Raw genomic sequence first — 22,415 nt, forward strand, 5'->3', positions numbered from 1 at the left:
TCACAGTCAAGGAGTCTCATGTGGATTTTAGTTATAGTTTGAGATGAACTACAAGTAGTTCGTGAACAGTGCTCGCTGCACCTTATAAATAAGGCCACTTACCAAAATGTTATTCTCCCTGGACTGTAGTGCTCGCTGCACTCTAGACGCCTAGAGCCGCTTACCAAAACACAGTCCCAAGACAGTAATGTCGCTCACCCGAGGTAAGCTTGACGAGGATTTTGTGAAAGACTGTCTCAATCTTTCTCTTTTGCAACATTGAAGACAAAACAGATTCAACCGGTTTTCAATAATTACTATCCTATTATTTTACTCTAAGTATACTTCCCATATATGTTTAATCTATAACAATCATTTGTTTCAACTTTCCACAAACCATTCTATTCATCACATGCAAACGACCAGATTATGGCTGCCAGCCTTTTCAACAATTTTTTTCTCTCATGTCAACTTACTCTGTAACCACCTGTAATCACTTACTTTGTCATTTAAAGTACGCCCAGTTAACAACTGGCCATGCACCATTCCTTCAACTTTTTTTAAACAAATAATCTTAATACTCTATAATCCTTAATCTATAGGAGATACTCCAAATCTCCGAGTACTTTATTTTTTACGTGCTGCACAGTTATTTATTACCTGTAGCCTTCTCACACGGGCTATGGACTTTTTAACCTCGAGAACTGTTATTCTCAGGTTTTTATATTAAGACCTGTGCTTAATATAACTAAGACCCTGTCTTAGTACCTAAGATCCACCTTAGGTTTTTTATAACCTCTAAATATGAAAAATAATAAAAACATATATAAACAAAATTATATTACCTTTATTCAGATGGAAACTCGAATCTTCGATTCTCCTTACTACGTTCTTTAACCCCTTCCCGCATTTTCACATACAGTTACGTGATGGCAGCTGGTGTTTTCCCGCAAATCCACGTAACTGTACATGTAGGAGATGAAGCTGGCTCAGGAGCTGAACCAGCGACATCACCTCCGGGTGACAGCTGTATGTTACAGCTGGCACCCTGAGGTATCGGCCAAGACCAGAGCTAGCCTCCGATCCGACCGATTAACCCCTCACATACTGTGTTCAATAGAGATCACAGCATGTGGAGTTTATAGCCACCGGCACCCCAGCAACGTGATCGCTGGGTTGCCGGTGGCTGCAAAGGCGATCGGAGGCCTAATAATTACCTCCCGGTCTGCCAGCAGCGAAATCCTCCTATGCCCCGTCATTGGCGGGGCCCAAAAGCCTTCCGGTACCATCGGCAAGATGGCACCGGCTCAGCTTCCGGCTCAGAAGCTGAGCCGGCGTCATCAACAGTGGGTGTTCGCTGTATGTTACAATGGACATCCCACTGTAAAGGCAGGAACCTGGAGCTAGCTCCGATACCTGCCATTAACCCCTTCAATGCAGCGATCCAATGCAATCGCTGCATCAAAGTGGTCTGTATGAAATCGGCAGCCTGCCATGCGATGGCATGGGTTGCGACTGCTACTATGGCAACAGGAGACCTAACAATGGCTTCCTATCTGCCATTACGGAAGTGTCAGTGAACAATACACTACATAGGTAGTGCAATGTATTAGAACATCAAACAAACAGTTGGAGCTTCAAGTTCTCTAGTGGGACTAAAGAAAAGTGTAAAAAAAGTAAAAATAAAAGTTGTAAAAATACAATAAAAGTTTCAAGTAATAACAACATAAAACACAATCGCCCTTTATCCCTTATCAAGTCATTATTGAAAAAAATAATAAAGCCATACATATTTTGCATCGCTGCGACCGTAACGACCTGAACTATAAAAATATTATGTTATTTATTCCGCACAGTGAACGCAGTAAAAAAAAAAACTAAAAGATACTGACATAATTGCTATTTTTTGGTCATTGTCATTGTTTTGGTCAAAAAGTCGCATGTACCCAAAAATGGTACCTATAAAAACTATAACTCGTCTCGCAAAAAACAAGCCCTCATACAGCTCCGTCGACGAAAAAATTAAAACCGTTCTGGCTCTCACAACTTGGCGACAGAAAAAATCCATTCTCTTTACAAAAGTTATTTTATTGTGCAAAAAGTTGTAAAACATAAAAAAGTTCTATAAATTAGGTATCGCCAGAATCGGACTGACCCGCAGAATAAAGACGCGTGGTGAACGCTGTATAAAAAGTAAAAAAATATGCCAGAATTGCTGTTTTTTGGTCACCTTGCCTCCCAATAAAAAGGATAAGTGATCAAAAAGTCGCATGTACCCAAAAATGGTACCAATAAACACTACAGCTCGTCCCGCAAAAATAGCAGCCTTCATACCACTACGTCTATGGAAAAATTAAAATTAGTTTAGGCTCCAATAAGTCAGGAAAGAAAAATATGCAGTTGTGTCGACCCGAGGGGAACATTTCTTCTGTTTCAAGTGGCGAATTATCAAGGCCCCTAAAATTAGGGAAGCAGGAAGGGGAGGGCCCAAACATATCTGCTGGAAGCGAGGGCGCCCGTATTATACCTGGACAACACTTTCCCAGCAAAATTCCTCAAACTGCAAAGATGCCGAGTGTGGACCAAAAGGGGAATAAGTAAGGACCGTTTATTGGTGAGACACCGGCCTGTGCAGAAAGGATTGTGTCACAGCGTAACACACATCTATGGATTATTTTATTGTTTGTTTTTTTTACCCCCATTATTATACCACCTGACTATGCCCCTTATATACTCCGCCCGGCTTACATGTACCCCCACATTATAAACGGAAACACCAGTAAGACTCCAAACAAAACTACTACCAAGCAAAATCCGCTCTCCAAAAGCCAAACGGCACTACCGCCCTTCTGAACCCTACAGTGTGCCCAAACAGCAGTTTACTTCCACATAAATGGCATCGCCATACCCGAAAGAACCCTTTTAACAATTTTTGGGGTGTGTGCATCCAGTGGCACAAGCTGGGCACGACATATTTGCCACTGAAATAGCATATCTAGGGAAAAATTTTAATTTTAACTTTGCACCTTCCGCAGCGCAATCATTCATGGAAAAGGCCTGTGGGGTGAAAATGCTCACTACACCCCTTAATAAATGCCTTGAGGGGTGCTTTTTCCAAAATGGGGTCACATCTCAGCAGTTTCTGTTATAATTTCACATCAGAGCCTCTGCAATTGTGAACCAATACTTTGTAAATCGCCAAATTAGGCCTTAATTTTACATGGTACTCTTTCACTCCTGAGCCTGGTCGAATGTCCAGGCAAAAGATAAGGGCCACACGTAGGGTGTTTTTAAAACCGGGAAACGCAGCATAATAATTACAGAGCTGTCTTGTTATGGTGGCACAAGCTGGGGACCAGATATTGGCATATCTATGGAAAAAAATCCAATTTTCACTCTGTAACATCGAGTGCACACCAATTTCTGCCAATCACCTGTGGGGTTAATATGCTCACTACACCCCTAGGTGAATACCTTCAGGGGTGTAGTTTCCAAAATTGGGTCACGTCTGGGGGGGATCCACTGTTTTGGTCCCACAGGGACTTTGCAAATGCGACAGCGCCCAGAAACCAATCCAGCAAAATCTGTACTCCAAAAGCCAAATGGTGCTCCTTCCCTTCTGAGCCCTACTCTGTGCCAAAACAGCAGTTTGACCACATATGTGGTATTGCCATACACAGGAGAAGTTGCTTTACAAGTGTTGGGGTGCTTTTTTTCATTTATTTGTTGAGAAAATGAAAAATGTTCAGCTAAAACGACGTCTTATTGAAGAAAAAGGATTTTTTTTTATTTTCACTGCCCAATTCTAATAAAATCTATGAAACACCTGTGGGGTCAAAATGCTCACTACACCCCTAGATGAATTCCTCAAGGGGTGTAGTTTCGTGAATCGAGTCACTTTTGGGGAGTTTCCATTGTACTGGTACCTTAGGAGCTTTGCAAAAGTGACATGGTGTCAAGAAACCAATCCAGCAAAATCTGTGCTCCAAAAGCCAAATGGCGCTCCTTCCCTTCTGATCCTTGCCGTGTGCCCAAACAGCAGTTTATGACCACAAATGGGATATTGCCGTACTCCAGAGAAGTTGCTTTACAAACGTTGGGGATCTTTTATTTGTTGAGAACATGAAAAATTTTGAGCTAAAGCTACATCTTATTGGAAAAAAAGGATTTTTTTCATCTTCACTGCCCAATTCTAATAACATCTATGAAACCCCTGTGGGGTCAAAATGCTCACTACACCCCTAGATGGATTCTTCAAGGGGTGTAGTTTCCTAAATGGTGTAACTTTTTTGGCGTTTTCACTGTTTTGGTCCCTTAGGGGCTTTGCAAATGCGATGTGGTCTCTGCAAACCATTCCTGCTAAATTTGAGCTCCAAAAGCCAAATGGCGCTCTTTCCCTTCTAAGCCCTGCCGTGTGTCCAAACAGCCGTTTATGACCACATGTGGGGTATTGTTTTACTCGGGAGAAATTGCTTTACAAATGTTGTGGTGCATTTTCTCCTTTAGTCATTGTGGAAATAAGAAAAAATTAGCTAAACCTACATTTTCTTTGAAAGAATTTAGATTTTAATTTTTACGGCCTACTTCCAATAATTTCTGCAAAAAGCTGCGGGGTCAAAATGCTCACTATACTCATAGATAATTTCCTCAAGGGGTATAGTTTCCAAAATGGGGTTACTTTTGGGGGATTTCCACTGTTTTGGCACCGCAAGAGCCTTTCAAACCTGACATGGTGCCTAAAATATTTTCTAATAAAAAGTCCTCTAGGTGCTCCTTTGCTTCTGAGGCCATTGCTTTGGTCAATAAGTGCACTAGGGCCACATGGGTATTTCTAAAAACTGCAGAATCTGGGCAATAGATATTGAGTTGCGTTTCTCTGGTAAAACTTTCTGTGTTACAAAAAAAATAAATGAAAAAATTAATTTCTGCAAAAAAAACAGAAATTGAAAATTTCACATCTTCTTTGCCTTAATTCCTTTAAATCGTCTAAAGGGTTAAGAAACTTTCTAAATGCTGTTTTGAATACTTTGAGCGGTAAAGTGGGGTGACTTATCGGGGGTTTCTAATATATAAGGCCCTAAAATCCGCTTCACAACTGAACTGGTCCCTGTAAAAATAGCATTTTGAAATTTTCTTGAAAATGTGACAAATTGCTGCTAAAGTTCTAAGCCTGGTCTTGAAGGAATTATCCTCCATTAAAGCAGATATACAACACGTGGGGCAGAGGGTGGCAACCCTGGAGGACGCTCAATCTGCCATTATCCCCCATGCTTATGCACTGTAAAGCGCTGTGACCTCTCAATTTACACATCTGAACCATACTTACCTGCAACTTGAAGATCAAGAGAATTGTAGCAGGCGGAAAAATATCAGGTTGCGAGGCGTTTCTGAGATTCTCTACTGAGATTTTGCCTACAGTCAGGAACATTTTTGCCACTCTCTTGGGCCAAGAAAGAGCGGCGCAGGTTATTGAACGTGCTCATCAGGCGTTGAGCTAAACCGGCACGGAATGGGCCTCCCAGGGATGTCATATGTGGCCTGCTTAATTACTTTGACACGGCCGCCATCTTAACAGCTGCGAGAGCGATTCCAGACCTGAAGTTTGAGGACAGCAGGATTATGGTTTTCAAGATCTGGCGGCTAGCACTCTAGCCAAACGACGGATGCTGAAGCCCCCTGACTGAGGCCCTGCGAGCAAGGAAAATACCCATACGTTGGCTGTTTCCGTTTGGCTTGGCCATTTTGAAAGAGGGTCGGCAGATAACCATCAGAACACCGGAGGATCTTTCTAAGGCCTGGTCGCAACTGGGTATTGAGAAAATTGACTTGCCGGACAGGATGCCGATACTAAAGGATACTCTTCCGCCGGGGATTTCTGATCCTCATGCTTGGCAAGGATCCCAGAGATTCAAAGCGATGCGCAGCAGGAAAAGACTGGACCACCAGTCGGATGACGACCGTAACGACCCAGACTATAAATCTATTACATTACTTAACCCGCATGGTGAACGCCGTAAAGAATTAAATAAAAAACAACGGAAAAATTGCTGTTTTCTGTGAATCCTGACTTTAAAAAAATGTGATAAAAAGTGATCAAAAAGTTGCATCTACTCCAAAATGGTACCAATAAAAACTACAAGTCGTCCCGCAATAAAAAAGCCCTCATACAACTGCATCGGCGAAAAAATAAAAATGTTACGGCTCTTCAAATATGGAGACACAAAAACAAATAATTTTGAAAAAAAAGTGTTTTTACTGTGTAAAAGTAGTAAAACATACAAAAACGATACAAATTTGGTATCGTTGCAATCGTAACAACCCGCTGATTAAACTTATTGTGTTATTTATACCACACGGTAAACGGCGTAGATTTATGACGCAAAAAAGAGTGGCGAAATTTCAGATTTTTTTCTATCCCCCCCCCCAAAAAAAAGTTAATAAAAGTTAATCAATAAATAATATGTACCTCAAAATGGTGCTATTAAAAAGTACAACTTGTCCCGCAAAAAACAAGACCTTATACAGCTATGTCGACGCAAAAATAAAAAAGTTATAGCTCTTGGAATGCGACGATGGAAAAACGTTAAAAAATAGCCTGGTCATTAAGTTCTAAAATAGGCTGGTCATTAAGGGGTTAACTTGTGATATATTATTAATCTGAGAAGAATCCTTTTTTTTTTAATATCATATAAATCATAGTAGCATTTCCGATTTATTCTTGAGCTATTGGATCAATATCAGTAATTTTTATACCCAACGTACCCTTTATGGAGGAAATTAATGTTTTTCCTCGTTGTTTAATGAGTCGACATTATTTTATTTCCCTTGTCCCCGTGTGTTTATGCTTTATATTTTAGTAAGTTCAAGGGATTTAGCAGAGCGTACATATAGGATATTTTTAAGTTTCTATCTTAGGTTTTGTAGTTCTGTTTGAACGGAGTCCAGCTGCGAACGCTTGTGTATGTTTTCTAAGGAAGATATTTGGCTCAACAGTGTTTATAAGCTGCGACCTCTCTCTACCCGTGACCCCAAAGCCATAAGTTCCCCCCTCACGAAGGCTTTGTGCGTCTCCCAAAGGATAGGTTGTGAAATAAGAGGGTCATCGTTAAGTGTAAAAAATTCCATCAATTTATTCTCTAAGGTGTTGTCTCCAATTCCAACTGCGAACAGGTAACTCTTTTAATGTAAACATAAGAGATTGCAGCATGGTCAGAAATGGTTGTTTCCTATCGAAGAGGAGTGAACATTGGGCAGATACCTCTGACAGAAATATATAGCTCTAAATGCGATCTGAGATCTCCCTTGGCCTACCAGATCAGCAAAATTTTGAGTAAAGTGTCTCCTGTTATGGATTCGGTAAGACCCCGAAGTTTGATGTTCCGTCTGTGACTACGGTTCTCCTGATCTTCAATCATCTGGTGGGTATTGTTGATATGGTTCTGGTGTGCAGTAAGTGTGGTAGAAACCGCTTCACTGTTCCTCAAAATGGAGGTCTGTGCTTCCTCCGAGTCCACCCAATGTCCGATCTGTCTGATCTCTCCTTTGATATCCGCCACCTCCTTCATTATCGGAGAAATAGCTTGTCAGGACCTTCTTAAAATATGAATGAGACAACGTCTCTCTGTGCCCCTCGCGGTATCTGAGTAAGCAGTTGAGCTGTCTCCGTCAGAATCCTTTTCTCTGGCGTCATCTGCTTGTCGCTCCAGCGCCACTTTGGAAATAGAGGAACGTTTCTTTCTGAGAAATTTGTCCATTTCGGACTGATTCTTCTCCATTTTTGCAGGACAGGGAGAATCCTTGCATTTATCTTTAGAGGTTTTCACCATTTTATCTCGAAGTTCTGCCTTAGAAGCTGTAGTTTCTGGAAGTGAAGTGAGGAGCTCCGAAGTTAAGCTTCCATCACAATGTGGTGCGGTTTTTTGGACGGCATTTCCTGCATTGTTCTGGGCTGATACACTGTGCAGCTTGATGCAGCGTATCCACCCTGAACACGCTGTGTGTGTTCCTACCCTTAAAATAAAAAATTACGTAAATTGAACAATGACCTGTAAATATCCCAAATTTGTGGCAAAAAACTGCAAATCATTCTGCTGAAAACAAGTTCTCATCCAACTACATCAAAGTACAGATAAAAAGATTATAACTTCGGGATTGTGGGGCGGAAAATTCTGTGTTTGCTTCTTAATGTAATAAAGGATTTTCATCTTGCAGGGATCTTCCTATCTTCATGTGCTCAAGAATGAGTATTATATCTCCCAGTGATGGTAAGAATTCCTCCTCCTTCTTCTTACAACAATCTTATTCCTATATGTGGTAAATAATCCTACAACATTTGTACAATTCACAATCATCCCAATGTCCTGATACGGAATAGATGGAATGGGAAATGGCGCTGTAATGAAAGCAGTAAATACATCTGTATGTGACCGGAAGCCGGATCCTTCATTTCTTCCACAAAGAGAATAAACTCCTGGAATTAGCCAAAGCAGCCAGGAATTATTATTCTAGTTCTGCATGTACTGGATCATGAATTACAGCAGTGACCAGAGAGCAGGGTAACGGAACAACATAGTATCGCCTCTGGAAGGAATGGAAAACCTAAACGACATACTTATATATATATATATTTTTTTTATAATCTGTTTATTTCCTTATTGTATTTTTTTTACATTTTCCAGTCCTCTGAAAAACCTTTAGGGTAAGAACACACTAGGCTACAACTAAAACTACAGTGTATCTGGCCTGGAATCTGCAGGGGATTCCGTCTGAAAAATTCTTCGGGCGAGTTGTCTGTTGTGGAAATCTTGCAGGAAATAAAAAGTTTATACTTACCCTGGCCGTAGTCATGGTGACACGTCCCTCTGTTCTGAGCATAGCCCGGCCAGAACAGAGGATCGCGTCGCTGGGACGACTGCTGGGTGTAAACTTTTTTTTTTATTATCCATTTTAACTAAAAATAAAAGCTTGATTTAATATTTCTTTTTTTAAATCTTTGTTGCCGGACTTTTATCCCCATTGAATTTAGTGGGGAAAATTCACGACAGAAGAGCAGCGATTCCACAGCATATATTGACACGCTGCGGCTTAAAAAAAAGCATCGTAGGTCAATTTATGAACATTTTTACAGTGGATTTATTCCGCAGTGTGTGGATGAGGTTTGTTCACATCGTATCCACTCTACTGCTAATGTATTACGTTGCGTATTTACCACAATTAAATCTATTGCGGAAATCCACAGTGTTTACACCTAGTGTGTTCCTACCCTTATGACTGCGAGAGCCAAAACTCATACCTGGGGTCTGCTGTACTCTCTTCTTTAGGGTATGTTCACACGCTGTGTTTTCAGGCGTATTGTGAGCATAAACACCCCAAAATAGGCCTGAAAAAAATTGTAGCTAAACGCCTACAAACATCTGCCCATTGAATTCAATGGGAAAAACGGTGTTTCATTCAGACGGTGCGTTTTTTATGCCACTGTTTTGTTTTTTTTAAATATCGCTTCTGGAGCTGTTTTTGGAGCTATTTTTCTTTATATCAATGGAATTACAGCTCCAAAAACATCTACAAAAAACAGATCTATAAACTTGTTCTATAAACTTTCTTCATTTCCTAGATGATGGGACCCGGCAGTTTTACCAGCAGCTTTGTCAGTATGAAGATCATGCACTGAGGATGATACGTGAATATTTCCAAGATGATCTGCTCCACATTGTGGAGAACATGAACACTAATTCTCTCTTGGATCAACTGAACTCCAGAAATATCCCTGATATTGAGGTGAGAGAACTTACTGTACTGGTGAAATGTCAGCGTTGTATACTAGTGTGACATTGTGTTATTATGTGTCATGTTGTGTATGGATAAAATACAACAACCCATATTCGAATAGATTTGGCGGAGGATTATGTGGAGCTGCTCCACCCAGAAGATAAGGATGGTACTGTGGCTGGATCTGTCACGTCTAATGTGTTAACATAAGAACACCCCACTCCTTTCCTTCCATTATAATCTCCTACACATTGGAAACCAAGAGAGAATTTATTGGGCACACAGAAATTAGGGGTAAACATTGTTCATTACTAAAATGGCCCCTGTCACATAATTGTGTTTGAGACCCGTCTTAGAATGCATTGGGTCAGGTTGCGTTAAGGTAAGTGCTCTAGCCCAGCGTAACAGCTTCTTCCTGCTCAGGCTGACTGGCAGCTGCGACGTGAATGCCCATACCGGACCATGCGCGTTCTGCTCAGTCAGCCTGATGATTACGTGATGGCGCCATTTTAATGATAAACTATGTTTACCCCTGGACTAAACAAGCTACTTTGGATAAAAATAAGGAATTTTGGAATATTGTAGTTATGAAATATTATTTTTTTTAGTTTCTTTTCCCGGAGATCCCCTTTAACATTGGATTTTGTAATGAATTCCCAGATTTGATTTGTTTGCAGGGACAAATGTAATGAAATAACTTTTGTCTTTGAAGCATTTTACAAATATTTTCCTCTCTATAATAATATTTCTTTCTGATCTTTCTTGTGTTCTAGAAATACAGGTGTCTAGAAAATGATAAAAAATCATTGGCCCGGACTTTACTACAGGATATATTACACAGTAGAAGAGAAGCTGTGATAGGATTGTGGGTCAGTCTTCATGTATTACAGGGGCGTCATGATTCTCTTGTCCTGCACGCTGTACTGGAGGAACTCCGTCATACAGGTAACATTGTGTATGAGATGTGGAACTGGCAGCACGCACATGGATTTCTTCACTTCTCATTCAGATAATAGGACAGTCACAGAAATTTCTGAAACAAATATTCTACGATAGTTTCTTGCTAAATTGTCACCTCTCAAAGGGGGAACATGGTGACAAATATCCATTTTTGATAGTGATAGAATGTAAATATCTGGTGTTTTCAGCCGGCAGGACATGAGCAGATTATATCTGTATATTGTAAGATGTAAAGGAACAAGGGCTGCCATCAGGAATTTCAGGACCCCATACAGTCAATTTGTCTGGGGCACCGCCCATTAACGGTACTCCGTCCAGTACCCTATCACGCTCTTTGAGTGATACATAAAAATAAAAAAAATGACAAATTCTACTGAACAAACGGCCTATTTAGACAGGCAGCAGCTTCAGGAGCACATCAGAAGGGTAGGAACACACTAGGCGAAGCCACAGGGAATTCCACCAGCAAAATCGCACCAAACAGTGGTGGTTTTTCAGGCGTCATATCCGCTGCGGAAATCCTGCAGAGAAAAAAAAGTTTAGTCCATAAAGTAGTCTAGGTGACGCGTCTCTCTTTTGAGCATAGCTCGTCCTCCTGTGATGACGCCTTTAGACCATGTGACCGCTACAGGCTTTGATTTGCTGAAGCAGTCACATGGGATGAAACGTCAGGACAGGGTTGCCCTTTCCCCGACCTCCAGAACGTCTGTAGCCGGATCTTTTGACACCAGAAGATGAACTACCTCTGCCTACCTTGTTTACTGGATATAAAATTCCTAGATGAGCCACGAAAACTAGACCTCCCCTTACGTTTGCCTGTCTGTGGCAGGGATTTCCCCTTTTTGTCCGACAGGTTCTCCATCAAGGAGTCTAACTCTGGCCAAAAAAGCCTATTAGGCTTATACTTCATGGCGCAGAGTGAATTATTTAAGTGAGCATCTGCCCCCGCACGGTTTAATCCAAAGAGTTCTTCTCCCAGTGGCGGAGAGAGCCATATCACGAAATGCTAATCTCACCTGCTGGATTTCTGCATCACATGAGAAATCAGATGCTAAAGAGCCCTGCCTAAAAGATTTAAGAATGTAATCTCTGGACACCCCATTGTCGATGACTTCCTCCATCTGGAGTAGTCATGACCGCAGGTTTTTAGCAACGATTGATGAAGATAGGGCTACCCTGGCTAGGGCAGGAGCCGAAAAGTACCCTCATCTGAATACATTATCAATGTGCAGATCCATGGGGTCATGGAAGTTTGACCCATTCTCACTCGGAACCACTGTGCGCTTCAGGAGTTTTGTAGTGGCTAGGTCCACTTTGGGGGGCTCATCACACTCCTTCTCTTGCACCTCATCAATGACAAACCTGGTCTTAAATCTCTTATTTAAAATAGGACCCTTGTAAGATGATTTCCATTCATTGGACATTAGGTTCTTTACTACGGAGTCCACCTTGAAAGTTCTGACTTTTCTCGGGAAGAACATCATCCCCCACAATCTCCAGTCTGAACCCACTCATCCGATCTAATCGCCTTAGACAGACGAGACATCTTCTCCAATGGAAAGCAACTAATCTCCAGGTCATCATCCGACTCTGAGGTAGAGGTATTAACCACGTGAATTTTGTATTCTTCCCAAAACAATAATTCCTGAGAAGGGGATCTCGTATCAAAAGGATAAGACTGCTATGAGAGCAATGTCAGAATAAATAAACATTAAACTACTCATAACATCCCCTTTATTAATACTTCTATTAGTAACCGGCACTAACCAGTAGGCTACAGAAAAAACATGCTTTTAAAGCGGTTCTGTCACCAGATTAGAAGTGCCCTAGCTCTAACATAATCTGATCGGCGCTGTAATGTAGAGAACAGTGGTTGTTATTTTTAAAAACGATCATTTTTGACGGAGTTATGAACAATTTAAATTTATGCTAATTAGTTTCTTAATAGACAACTGGGCGTGTTTTTACTTTTTACCAACTGGGCGTTGTGAAGAGAAGTGTATGACATTGATTTGATCAATCAGCGTCATATAATTCATCGTTCAGATGAATTATCAGGGTCTATGACCTGGGTAAAGGACAATACAACCAATGACAGATAATCCACTTATTTACTAGAATAGTAACAATAATACAGCTGTAATTATCATGAAGTTGTTCTCCAGCCTCCACTTTTCTCTACAGTGAATGTATTCAAATTATAAAAAACACAAGAAAGGCAATGACACTGTCACACAAAATAATCAGAAAGTAACAGATCTTTATGTTGCACTTCAGGTAACAAACTAGTGGAGCAAATCCTGCTGGATGAACATGGACACCGACTACCCCCAGAACTGAAAGGTGCGTGTTTAAGTGGTATGTATGTATGTATGTATGTATGTATGAGTGTGTGTATTTAGGTGTATGTATGTATGTATGTATGTATACTCACATATATTGTTTAAAAAAAAATCAATGGTTAACCCCTTCCTGCTGCAGCCACTTTTGACCTTCCTGACAAAGCCTTATTTTTCAAATTTGACATGTCCGTTTATGTGGTAATAACTTTGGAATGATTTTACTTATCCAAGCGATTCTGAGATTGTTTTCTGGTGATACGTTGTACTTTATGAATACCCATAACTGTATGTGATGACATATCACACATCCAAAAAAGAAAAAATAACAACACCAAGTACACATATGTATCGGAACCAGGGAATCCCCACAGATCAAAAACGGTCCCAGAGACTATACCAACCCGTGTGTTGCATAATAAGCCTAAAATGAACTCCACAGCAAGAGCCCCAGGGCTTATTATGCAACACACGGGTTGGTATAGTCTCTGGGACCGTTTTTGATCTGTGGTGATTCCCTGGTTCCTATACATTTACACTCACACGCACAGTAGTGTGATTGCGACCATCCCTTTGTATACTCTTTTGGGTCTATGATAGGTTTTCTTGTTCAGGCATGCTTTCATGAATTATATCTGTGGCTTTTGCATTTCCTTGTATTATACATCTATAGCATGTCTTCTTGAGTGACTCTCAGTGATATTATATCACATATCATTCTATATGTTGAGTATATATTATTTTGAATAGCCTTATTGTTCTGCACATCAGTGCATTTTAAATTGTTTGTCTTATTTTAGGTCCTGATGGCCAATATGTTTTTATGAGCATTGTAATAAAGGATTTATATATTGTTGCAAGGTACATATGTGTACTTGGTGTTGTTATTTTTTCCTTTTTGGATGTGTGATATGTCCTCACATACAATTATGGGTATTCATTCTCTATCTTTTTTATATGTGCGGACGTTTATTGTAACATTTATCGGATGGTCTGTATGAATATAGGTATTCATCATCATGCATTGTACTTTATGTTAGTGGTAAAATTTGGTCGATTACATTCACTATTTAATTCTGCAAAATACCAACATTAAGTGAAAAATTGCAATAATTTTCATTTTTATAAATTTAAATGTATCTGCTTGTAAGACTGATAGTAATACCACACAAATTAGTTTCTAATTAATATTTTCCATATGTCTACTTTAGATTGGTATAGTTTTTATTTTATTTTTTTAGGACGTTACAAGGCTTATAACTTTAGCAGCAATTTCCCACATTTCCAATAAAATTTCAATTGACTGTTTTTTTAGGGACCAGTTCAGTTGAGAAGTGGTTTTGAGGGGCCCATACATTACAAACCCTCATAAATCACTCAGTTTTAAAAACTCCCCCCCCCCCCCAAAGTATTCAAAACAGCATTTAGAAAGTTTCTTAACCCTTTAGGCGTTTCACAGGAATTAATGCAAATTAGAGGTGAAATTTACAAATGTCATTTTTTTTTATTTTTTTTTTAAGAAATTCATTTTTAATCCATCTTTTTGTAACACAAAGTTTTACCAGAGAAACACAACTCAATATTTATTGCCCAGATTCTGCAGTTTTTAGAAATATCCCACATGTGGCCCTAGTGTGGTAATGGACTGAAACACCGGCCTCAGAAGCAAACGAGAACCTAGTGGATTTTGGAGCCTAATTCTTTTTATTAGATTTTATTTTAGGCACCATGTCAGGTTTGAAGAGGTCTTGTGGTACCAAAACAGTGGAAACCCCCCAAAAAATACCCCATTATCGAAACTACACCCACAAGGAATTTATCTCGGGGTGTAGTGAGCATTTTGACCCCACAGGTGTTTCATAGATTTTATTAGAATTGGGCCGTGAAAATAAAAAAATTAATTTTTTCCAATTAAATATAGAATGTTTTCATGTCATAAACTGCTGTTTGGACACACGGCAGCCATTGAGCGCTATTTGCCTTTTAGAGCTCAAATTATGCTGGAATGGTTTATGGAGGCCATGTCGCATTTGCAAAGCCCCTTAGGGGGCAAAACAGTGGAATCCCTCAAGAGTGACTCCATTTGGGAGACTACACCCTCAAGCAATTTATCTAGGGGTATAGTGAACACTTTGACCCCATAGGTTTTTTGCATACATTTTTGGAATTGGTCCGTGAAAATAAAAACCTATTTTTTTTTTCCAATAAAATCTTGGTTTAGCTTAATTTTTTTTCCCCCACAAGGACTAAAGTAGAAACCGCACCCCAACATTTGATCAGCAACTGTTTAGTGCCCTGCTTTCTCCCTTTCGTAGCGGTTGCCCAATCAGAGTTTTACAGAGGCCTCCCTGGGTTTTGCGCATGGTGCCACATGCTGCACTACTTCTGGTGGAAAGGCAGTTAAATAGTGTAATGCTGGCATAGAAGTAATCCACGTAACGGTGATAACCCTGGTCCAGCAGTGGGTGCATTAAATCCCATGCCATTTTCCCACTTACTCCCTGGACCGGGGGGGGGGGGGTATTCTGGGAGTTTTATCCTTGTGTCCTTCCCTTTATAAACCCTAAACCTGTAGGTGTACCCTGAACTACTCTCGCACAGCTCGTACATTTTAATTCCATACCTCGCTCTCTCACTGGCGGAATTTTAGTGTCCCCTTAAAATGTACAAGGAACTAGTCTATTGCAATGTTCTTTTCAGGGGTGCATGATTGTTAAAATGTGGTGCAAAAATGATCAATGTCTGGTCTGATTTTGAATAGGCGGTCCTATGTGGGGTCATCACGTAGCGAGCACTGTGCATTATCATTATAATGCAAAAATTTCAGGATTATTTCAAAACGTTTCTGTGGCATTGCCATGCAGTAAAATGGGGTGCTGTATAAAACATCCGTACTCCAGTATTGCCTAATCTCTGGATTTTTACTAGCCCCATATGTAGCACAGGGCCCCAAAATGTAATCTCCGCTGAAATTGTGGGGGTCCACCTAGCAAATGATGACGTGGGGTTTTGGGCTAAAAATTGCTGTGCGTATAAATTTGTCTGGGCCACCATTAAATTGACAAAATCCTTAGAGAAAGAGACCTTGAAAAAGTCCATTTCTGTGAGGCCTGCAGTCTCAAACTGAACTCCTGAGCTGCCTATAAAATCTGGAATGTGAGGCTCATAATTCAATTCTCAGGGTGCCTGTTACACATGGTATCACTCATTTGGGGGTTTTCCTCAGCTGGTGTCCTAGGGCGCCTTTGCGGGGGTTCCTCATCACTTAATGAGGAGGAAGACCAGAAGAATTCCTCTTCTCCCTCGCTGGCCATATCCATGTTAGAGGCAAGGATGGCATATGCCTCTTCGGCTGAATAGACCCTTTGGGATGATTTATTAGAGGGGGGGTGTAGTGCAGGTGTAATACTAAATACATTTTTACACAGGTGGTTGTGTGTGTTGTGCTTATACATGTGTATATGAAGTTTCAAAGGAAAAAGGAAGAGAAGAAAAATTAGCAAATAATATTTTCAGGAGAGAAATTTTTTACTGAACAAACGTCCAACATAAAACTGTAAAAATTTCCTGACTACTAACTAATTAACCCTAACACTGGAAAAACCTGCAGTATAAAAAAAAATAACGACACTAAATTTGAGGTACAACTGTAGAAAACTAAAATCTACATTTTTTCAAAGAAAATGTAGGTTTAGCTAATTTTTTCTCATTTCCACAAGGACTGAAGGAGAAAAAGCACCACAAAATTTGTAAAGCAATTTCTCCCGAGTAAAACAATACCCCACATGTGGTCATAGACGGCTGTTTGGACACACGGCAGAGCTCAGAAGGGAAAGAGCGCCATTTGGCTTTTGGAGATCCCATTTAGCAGGAATGATTTGCGGAGGCCGTGTCACATTTGCACAGACCCTGAGGGGACAAAACAATGAAAACCCCCAAAAAGTGACTCCATTTAGGAAACTACACCCCTTGAGGAATTCATCTAGGGGTGTAGTGAGCATTTTGACCCCACAGATGTTTCATAGAATTTATTAGAATTGGGCATTGAAAATAAAAACAATCCTTTTTCTTCAATAAGGCGTACCTTTAGCGCAAAATTTTTCATTTTCTCAGCAAATAAAGGAAAAAAAAGAACCTAACATTTGTAAAGCAATTTTCTCCCAAGTATGGCAATACCCCATATGTGGTCATAAACTGCTGTTTGGGCACACGGCAGGGCTCAGAAGGGAAGGAGCGCGATTTTGAGTGCAGATTTTGCTGGATTGGTTTCTGGTCGCCTGTGGGACCAAAACAGTGGAAACCCCCCCAGAAGTGACCACATTTTGGAAACTACACCCCTCAATACATTCACTTAGGCGTGTAGTGAGCATGTTAACCCTGCAGGTGTTTTGTACAAATTAGTGTGCACTCGATGTTGCAGAGTGAAAATGGGATTTTTTTCCATATATATGCCAATATGTGGTGCCCAGCTTGTGCCACCATAACAAGACAGCTCTGTAATTATTATGCTATGTTTCCCGGTTTTAGAAACAACCTACATGTGGCTCTAATCTTTTGCCTGGACATTCGACCAGGCTCAGGAGGGAAACCGTACCATGTATGTAATGGTGGGGGTAGGGAAACAGACAAGTGAGCCCTAATCTACCCGCCACTCAGTCCCTGCCTACTTGCAACGACCCGCCCTAGGCGACGGGGTACAACTGGGCGACTGTCACTACGCTCAATAAGTGCACGACAGACAAACAGACAAGGGTACACAGAAGCAAGGGAAAAGGGGAAGTTGCCCACGGCAACACCGTGAGCAACAAGAGTGGTGAACGAGCCGAGTCAAACCAGGAGTGTACGAGGTACCAAACGCAGAGCAGGAGAGTAGTGAACAAGCCGAGTCAAACCAGGAGTGTACGAGGTACCAAAGGCAGAGCAGGAGAGTAGTCAGTAAGCCTGGGTCAATATGAAGCAGGGTCAAATAGTTCAAGAAGCTGCAGCAGGGCCAGGAAACCAAACGAGAAGAATCACAAGCAAGGAGGAACAGGAAAGGCAGGTAAAAATAGACAGAGGGCGGGAGCTAGCTCCGTCTGACCAGGCTGTGATAGGCTCTCCCACTCCTAAGCCTGCCATCCTGAGTGGAGGAAGATGTAGTCAGTCTCACAGACATAGAAGCAGGTGCAGACTGATTACCTATGGGTGTAGACACAGAAGCTGTGCCTGGCAGATCCTTAACAGTACCCCCCCTTTTATGAGGAGCCACCGGACCCTTTCTAGATGGACCTGGTTTATTGGGGAAACTAAGGTGGAACCTCCTGACCAATACCCCAGCGTGAACATCCCGGGCGGGTACCCAAGTCCTCTCCTCAGGCCCGTATCCTCTCTAATGGACCAGGTACTGGAGGGAGCCTTGGACCATCTTGCTGTCCACAATCTTGGCTACCTCGAATTCTACCCCCTCAGGGGTGAGAACGGGGACAGGAGGTTTCCTCTAGGGAGCCAAGGATGGGGAGCAGCGTTTAAGGAGGGAGGCATGAGACACGTCGTGTACTCGAAAAGATGGGGGCAACTCCAGTCGGAAGGAGACATGATTGAGGACTTCAATGACCTTGTACGGCCCTATAAACCGGGGAGCAAACTTCTTGGACGGGACTTTAAGGCGCAAGTTCTTTGACGATAGCCACACCAGATCCCCGACCATAAACAAGGGGTTAGCAGAACATCTTCTATCTGCCTGAGTTTTTTGTATGCTCTGGGACGCCTCTAGGTTCTTCTGAACCTGGGCCCAGACTGTGCACAGTTCTCGATGAACGACCTCTACCTCAGGATTGTTGGAACTACCAGGTGAAACGAAGGAGAACCGTGGATTAAACCAAAAATTACAGAAAAAGGGGGAGACCCCTGACGAGTTACTGACCCGGTTATTAAGGGAAAATTCGGCGAGGGGAATGAGACCCAATCATATTGACAGTCAGAGATAAAACACCTTAAATATTGTTCTAGAGACTGATTAGTCCTCTCAGTTTGGCCATTAGTTTCAGGATGGAAGGCAGAGGAGAAGGACAGATCAATCTCCAACTTTTTACAGAAGGCTCTCCAAAACAAAGAAACAAATTGTACCCCTCAGTCAGAAACAATATTGACAGGGACCCCATGGAGACGCAGGATGTGTTTGAAAAACAAGGTAGCTAACGTCTTAGCATTGGGTAATTTCTTGAGGGGCACAAAGTGGCACATCTTACTGAAGCGGTCTACTACAACCCACACCACCGACTTGCCTTGAGATGGAGGCAAATCGGTGATAAAATCCATGGAGATATGGGTCCAAGGTCTCTGGGGAATGGGCAAAGAACGTAATAAGCCCGCTGGTCGGGACCTGGGAGTCTTGGACCTAGCACAAACCTCACAAGCGGCGACGTAGGCCTTAACGTCTTTAGGCAACCCAGGCCACCAATAGTTTCTGGCAATGAGGTGCTTGGTACCCAGGATGCCTGGATGACCAGATAGTGCGGAGTCATGATTTTCCCTAAGTACCCTTAGCCGGAATTGCAGGGGAACAAACAGCTTGTTCTCAGGAAGGTTCACGGGAGCTGAACCTTGATCAGCCACAATTTCAGAGACTAAATCAGAATCAATAGAGGAAATGATTATACCTGGAGGCAAAATACAAGCAGGATCTTCCTCCGAAGGAGGGCTGGCCATGAAGCTACGCGACAGTGCATCAGCCTTAACATTTTTAGACCCAGCCCTATAGGTAACCAAAAAGTTGAATCTGGTAAAAAATAACGCCCATTGAGCTTGTCTCGGGTTCAGCCTCCGGGCAGATTCCAGGAAAACCAGATTCTTGTGGTCGGTAAGGACCGTTACCTGGTGCCTAGCCCCCTCCAGGAAGTGGTGCCACTCTTCAAATGCCCATTTAATGGCTAAGAGTTCGCGGTTGCCAATATCATAGTTACTCTCAGTGGGCGAAACCTTCCTGGAGAAGTAGGCACAGGGACAGAGATGGGTGAGGGACCTGGTACCCTGGGACAAGACAGCCCCCACTCTCACCTCGGACGCGTCAACCTCCACGATAAATGGCTCCATTTGGTTGGGCTGAACCAGCACAGGGGCCGAGATAAAGCACTTCTTAAGTACCTCAAAAGCCTGGACAGCCTCAGGAGGCCAGCGGAGGAGATCAGCACCTTTGCGAGTGAGATCCGTAAGAGGCTTAGCGATGACCGAGAAGTTAGCAATAAATCTCCTGTAATAATTAGCGAACCCCAAGAAGCACTGTAACGCCTTCAGGGAGGCAGGTTGGACCCATTCCGCCACAGCCTGGACCTTGGCGGGGTCCATGCGGAATTCATGAGGAGTGAGGATTTGACCCAAAAATGGTATCTCCTGCACCCCAAACACACATTTTTCGGTCTTCGCAAACAGTTTGTTTTCCCGAAGGACCTGGAGCACCTTCCTGACATGCTCAATGTGGGAGGACCAGTCCTTGGAAAACACAAGTATGTCATCAAGGTACACTACAAGAAATACCCCCAGGTAATCTCTTAAAATCTCATTTATGAAATTCTGGAAGACCGCAGGAGCATTACACAACCCAAAGGGCATGACGAGGTATTTGCAATGACCTTCGGGCGTGTTAAACGCAGTCTTCCACTAATCCCCCTCTTTGATGCGGATAAGGTTATACGCCCCCTGTAGATCAAACTTAGAGAACCATTGGGCCCCCTGAACCTGATTAAAGAGATCAGGAATCAAAGGAAGGGGATACTGGTTCCTTACAGTGACCTTATTCAAGTTACGGTAGTCAATGCATGGCCTAAGACCACCATCCTTCTTCCCCACGAAGAAGAAGCCAGCACCTACCGGAGAAGTAGAGGGGCGAATGTAACCCTTGGCCAGGCATTCCTGGATATACTCTCTCATGGCTTCACGTTCGGGACAAGAGAGATTAAATATCCTACCCTTAGGGAGCTTAGATCCTGGTACCAAATCGATAGCGCAATCATATTCTCTATGAGGAGGTAACACTTCGGAGGCCTCCTTAGAGAAAACATCAGTGAAGTCCTGAACAAACTCAGGTAGCGTGTTCACCTCCTCAGGGGGAGAAATAGAATTAACAGAAAAACATGACGTCAAGCATTCATTACCCCATTTGGTAAGATCCCCAGTATTCCAGTCAAACGTGGGATTATGCAACTGCAACCAGGGAAGGCCTAAAACCAAATCGGACGATAATCCCTGCATCAACTGTACAGAGCACTGCTCCAAGTGCATGGAGCCAACAAGGAGTTCAAAAATAGGTGTATGCTGTGTAAAATAACCATTAACAAGAGGAGTGGAGTCGATACCCACTACTGGGACAGGTTTAGGCAAATCAATCAAAGGCATAGCTAGAGACATAGCAAATTCCACAGACATGATATTAGCAGAGGACCCTGAATCCACGAAGGCACTGCCGGTAGCAGACCTACCACCAAAAGAGACCTGAAAAGGAAGCAAGATTTTATTACGTTTCATATTTACGGGAAATACCTGTGCGCCCAAGTGACCTCCCCGATGATCACTTAGGCGCGGAAATTTTACGGCTGCTTATTCTTACGCCTGGGACAGGTGTTCACTTGATGCTTGTCATCCCCACAATAGAAGCAGAGACCATTCTTCCTGCGGAACTCTCTACGTTGTTGGGGGGACACTGAGGCCCCGAGTTGCATAGGTACCTCCGAGTCTTCCGTGGAAGAACGAAGCAACGGAACCTCGGGAGGCATCATGGGGGAGTCAGAGGAGAAAACACAAAAACGTTCAAGTTGTCGTACCCTGAGACGTCAGTCAAGTCGTACTGCTAAAGCGATAACCTAGTCTAGGGAATCAGAAGAGGGATAGCTAACTAGCAGGTCTTTCAGGGCGTTCGACAGACCCAACCTAAACTGGCACCTTAAGGCAGGGTCATTCCACCGAGAAGCTACGCACCACTTCCTAAAGTCAGAGCAATACTCCTCAACAGGTCTCTTACCCTGACGTAAGGTCACCAGCTGACTCTCGGCAAAAGCAGTCTTGTCAGTCTCGTCATAGAGGAGTCCGAGAGCAGAAAAGAAAAGATCAACGGAGGAAAGTTCAGGGGCGTCAGGAGCCAAGGAGAAGGCCCATTCTTGGGGCCCTTCCTGGAGCCGGGACATAATTATACCCACCCGCTGGCACTCAGAACCTGAGGAGTGGGGCTTTAAGCGAAAATAGAGGCTACAACTCTCCCGAAAGGAGAGAAAAGTCTTCCGGTCCCCTGAGAACCGGTCAGGCAACTTGAGGTGGGGTTCCAGAGGTGAGGTGAGGGGCACTACCATGGTAGCATCAGGCTGGTTGACCCTCTGAGCCAGGGCCTGGACCTGTAGGGAG

At 42.5% G+C, this 22,415-nt stretch overlaps 1 protein-coding gene across 1 annotated transcript in view; it reads left to right on the forward strand.

Moving 5' to 3' along the window:
* LOC142665291 (NACHT, LRR and PYD domains-containing protein 12-like) overlaps window positions 1–22,415 on the forward strand; it is a 169,360-nt gene that overhangs the window by 6,275 nt on the left and 140,670 nt on the right. Inside the window, exons 2-5 of the mRNA XM_075844941.1 lie at window positions 8,191–8,243; window positions 9,593–9,756; window positions 10,521–10,692; window positions 12,985–13,050. Coding sequence (XP_075701056.1) covers window positions 8,207–8,243; window positions 9,593–9,756; window positions 10,521–10,692; window positions 12,985–13,050 — 439 coding nt within the window. The 5' untranslated portion in view covers window positions 8,191–8,206. The remainder of the gene's footprint in view (window positions 1–8,190; window positions 8,244–9,592; window positions 9,757–10,520; window positions 10,693–12,984; window positions 13,051–22,415) is intronic.

This window comes from Rhinoderma darwinii, chromosome 12 (genome assembly GCF_050947455.1).
Source record: "Rhinoderma darwinii isolate aRhiDar2 chromosome 12, aRhiDar2.hap1, whole genome shotgun sequence".
NCBI classification, from domain to species: domain Eukaryota; kingdom Metazoa; phylum Chordata; class Amphibia; order Anura; family Rhinodermatidae; genus Rhinoderma; species Rhinoderma darwinii.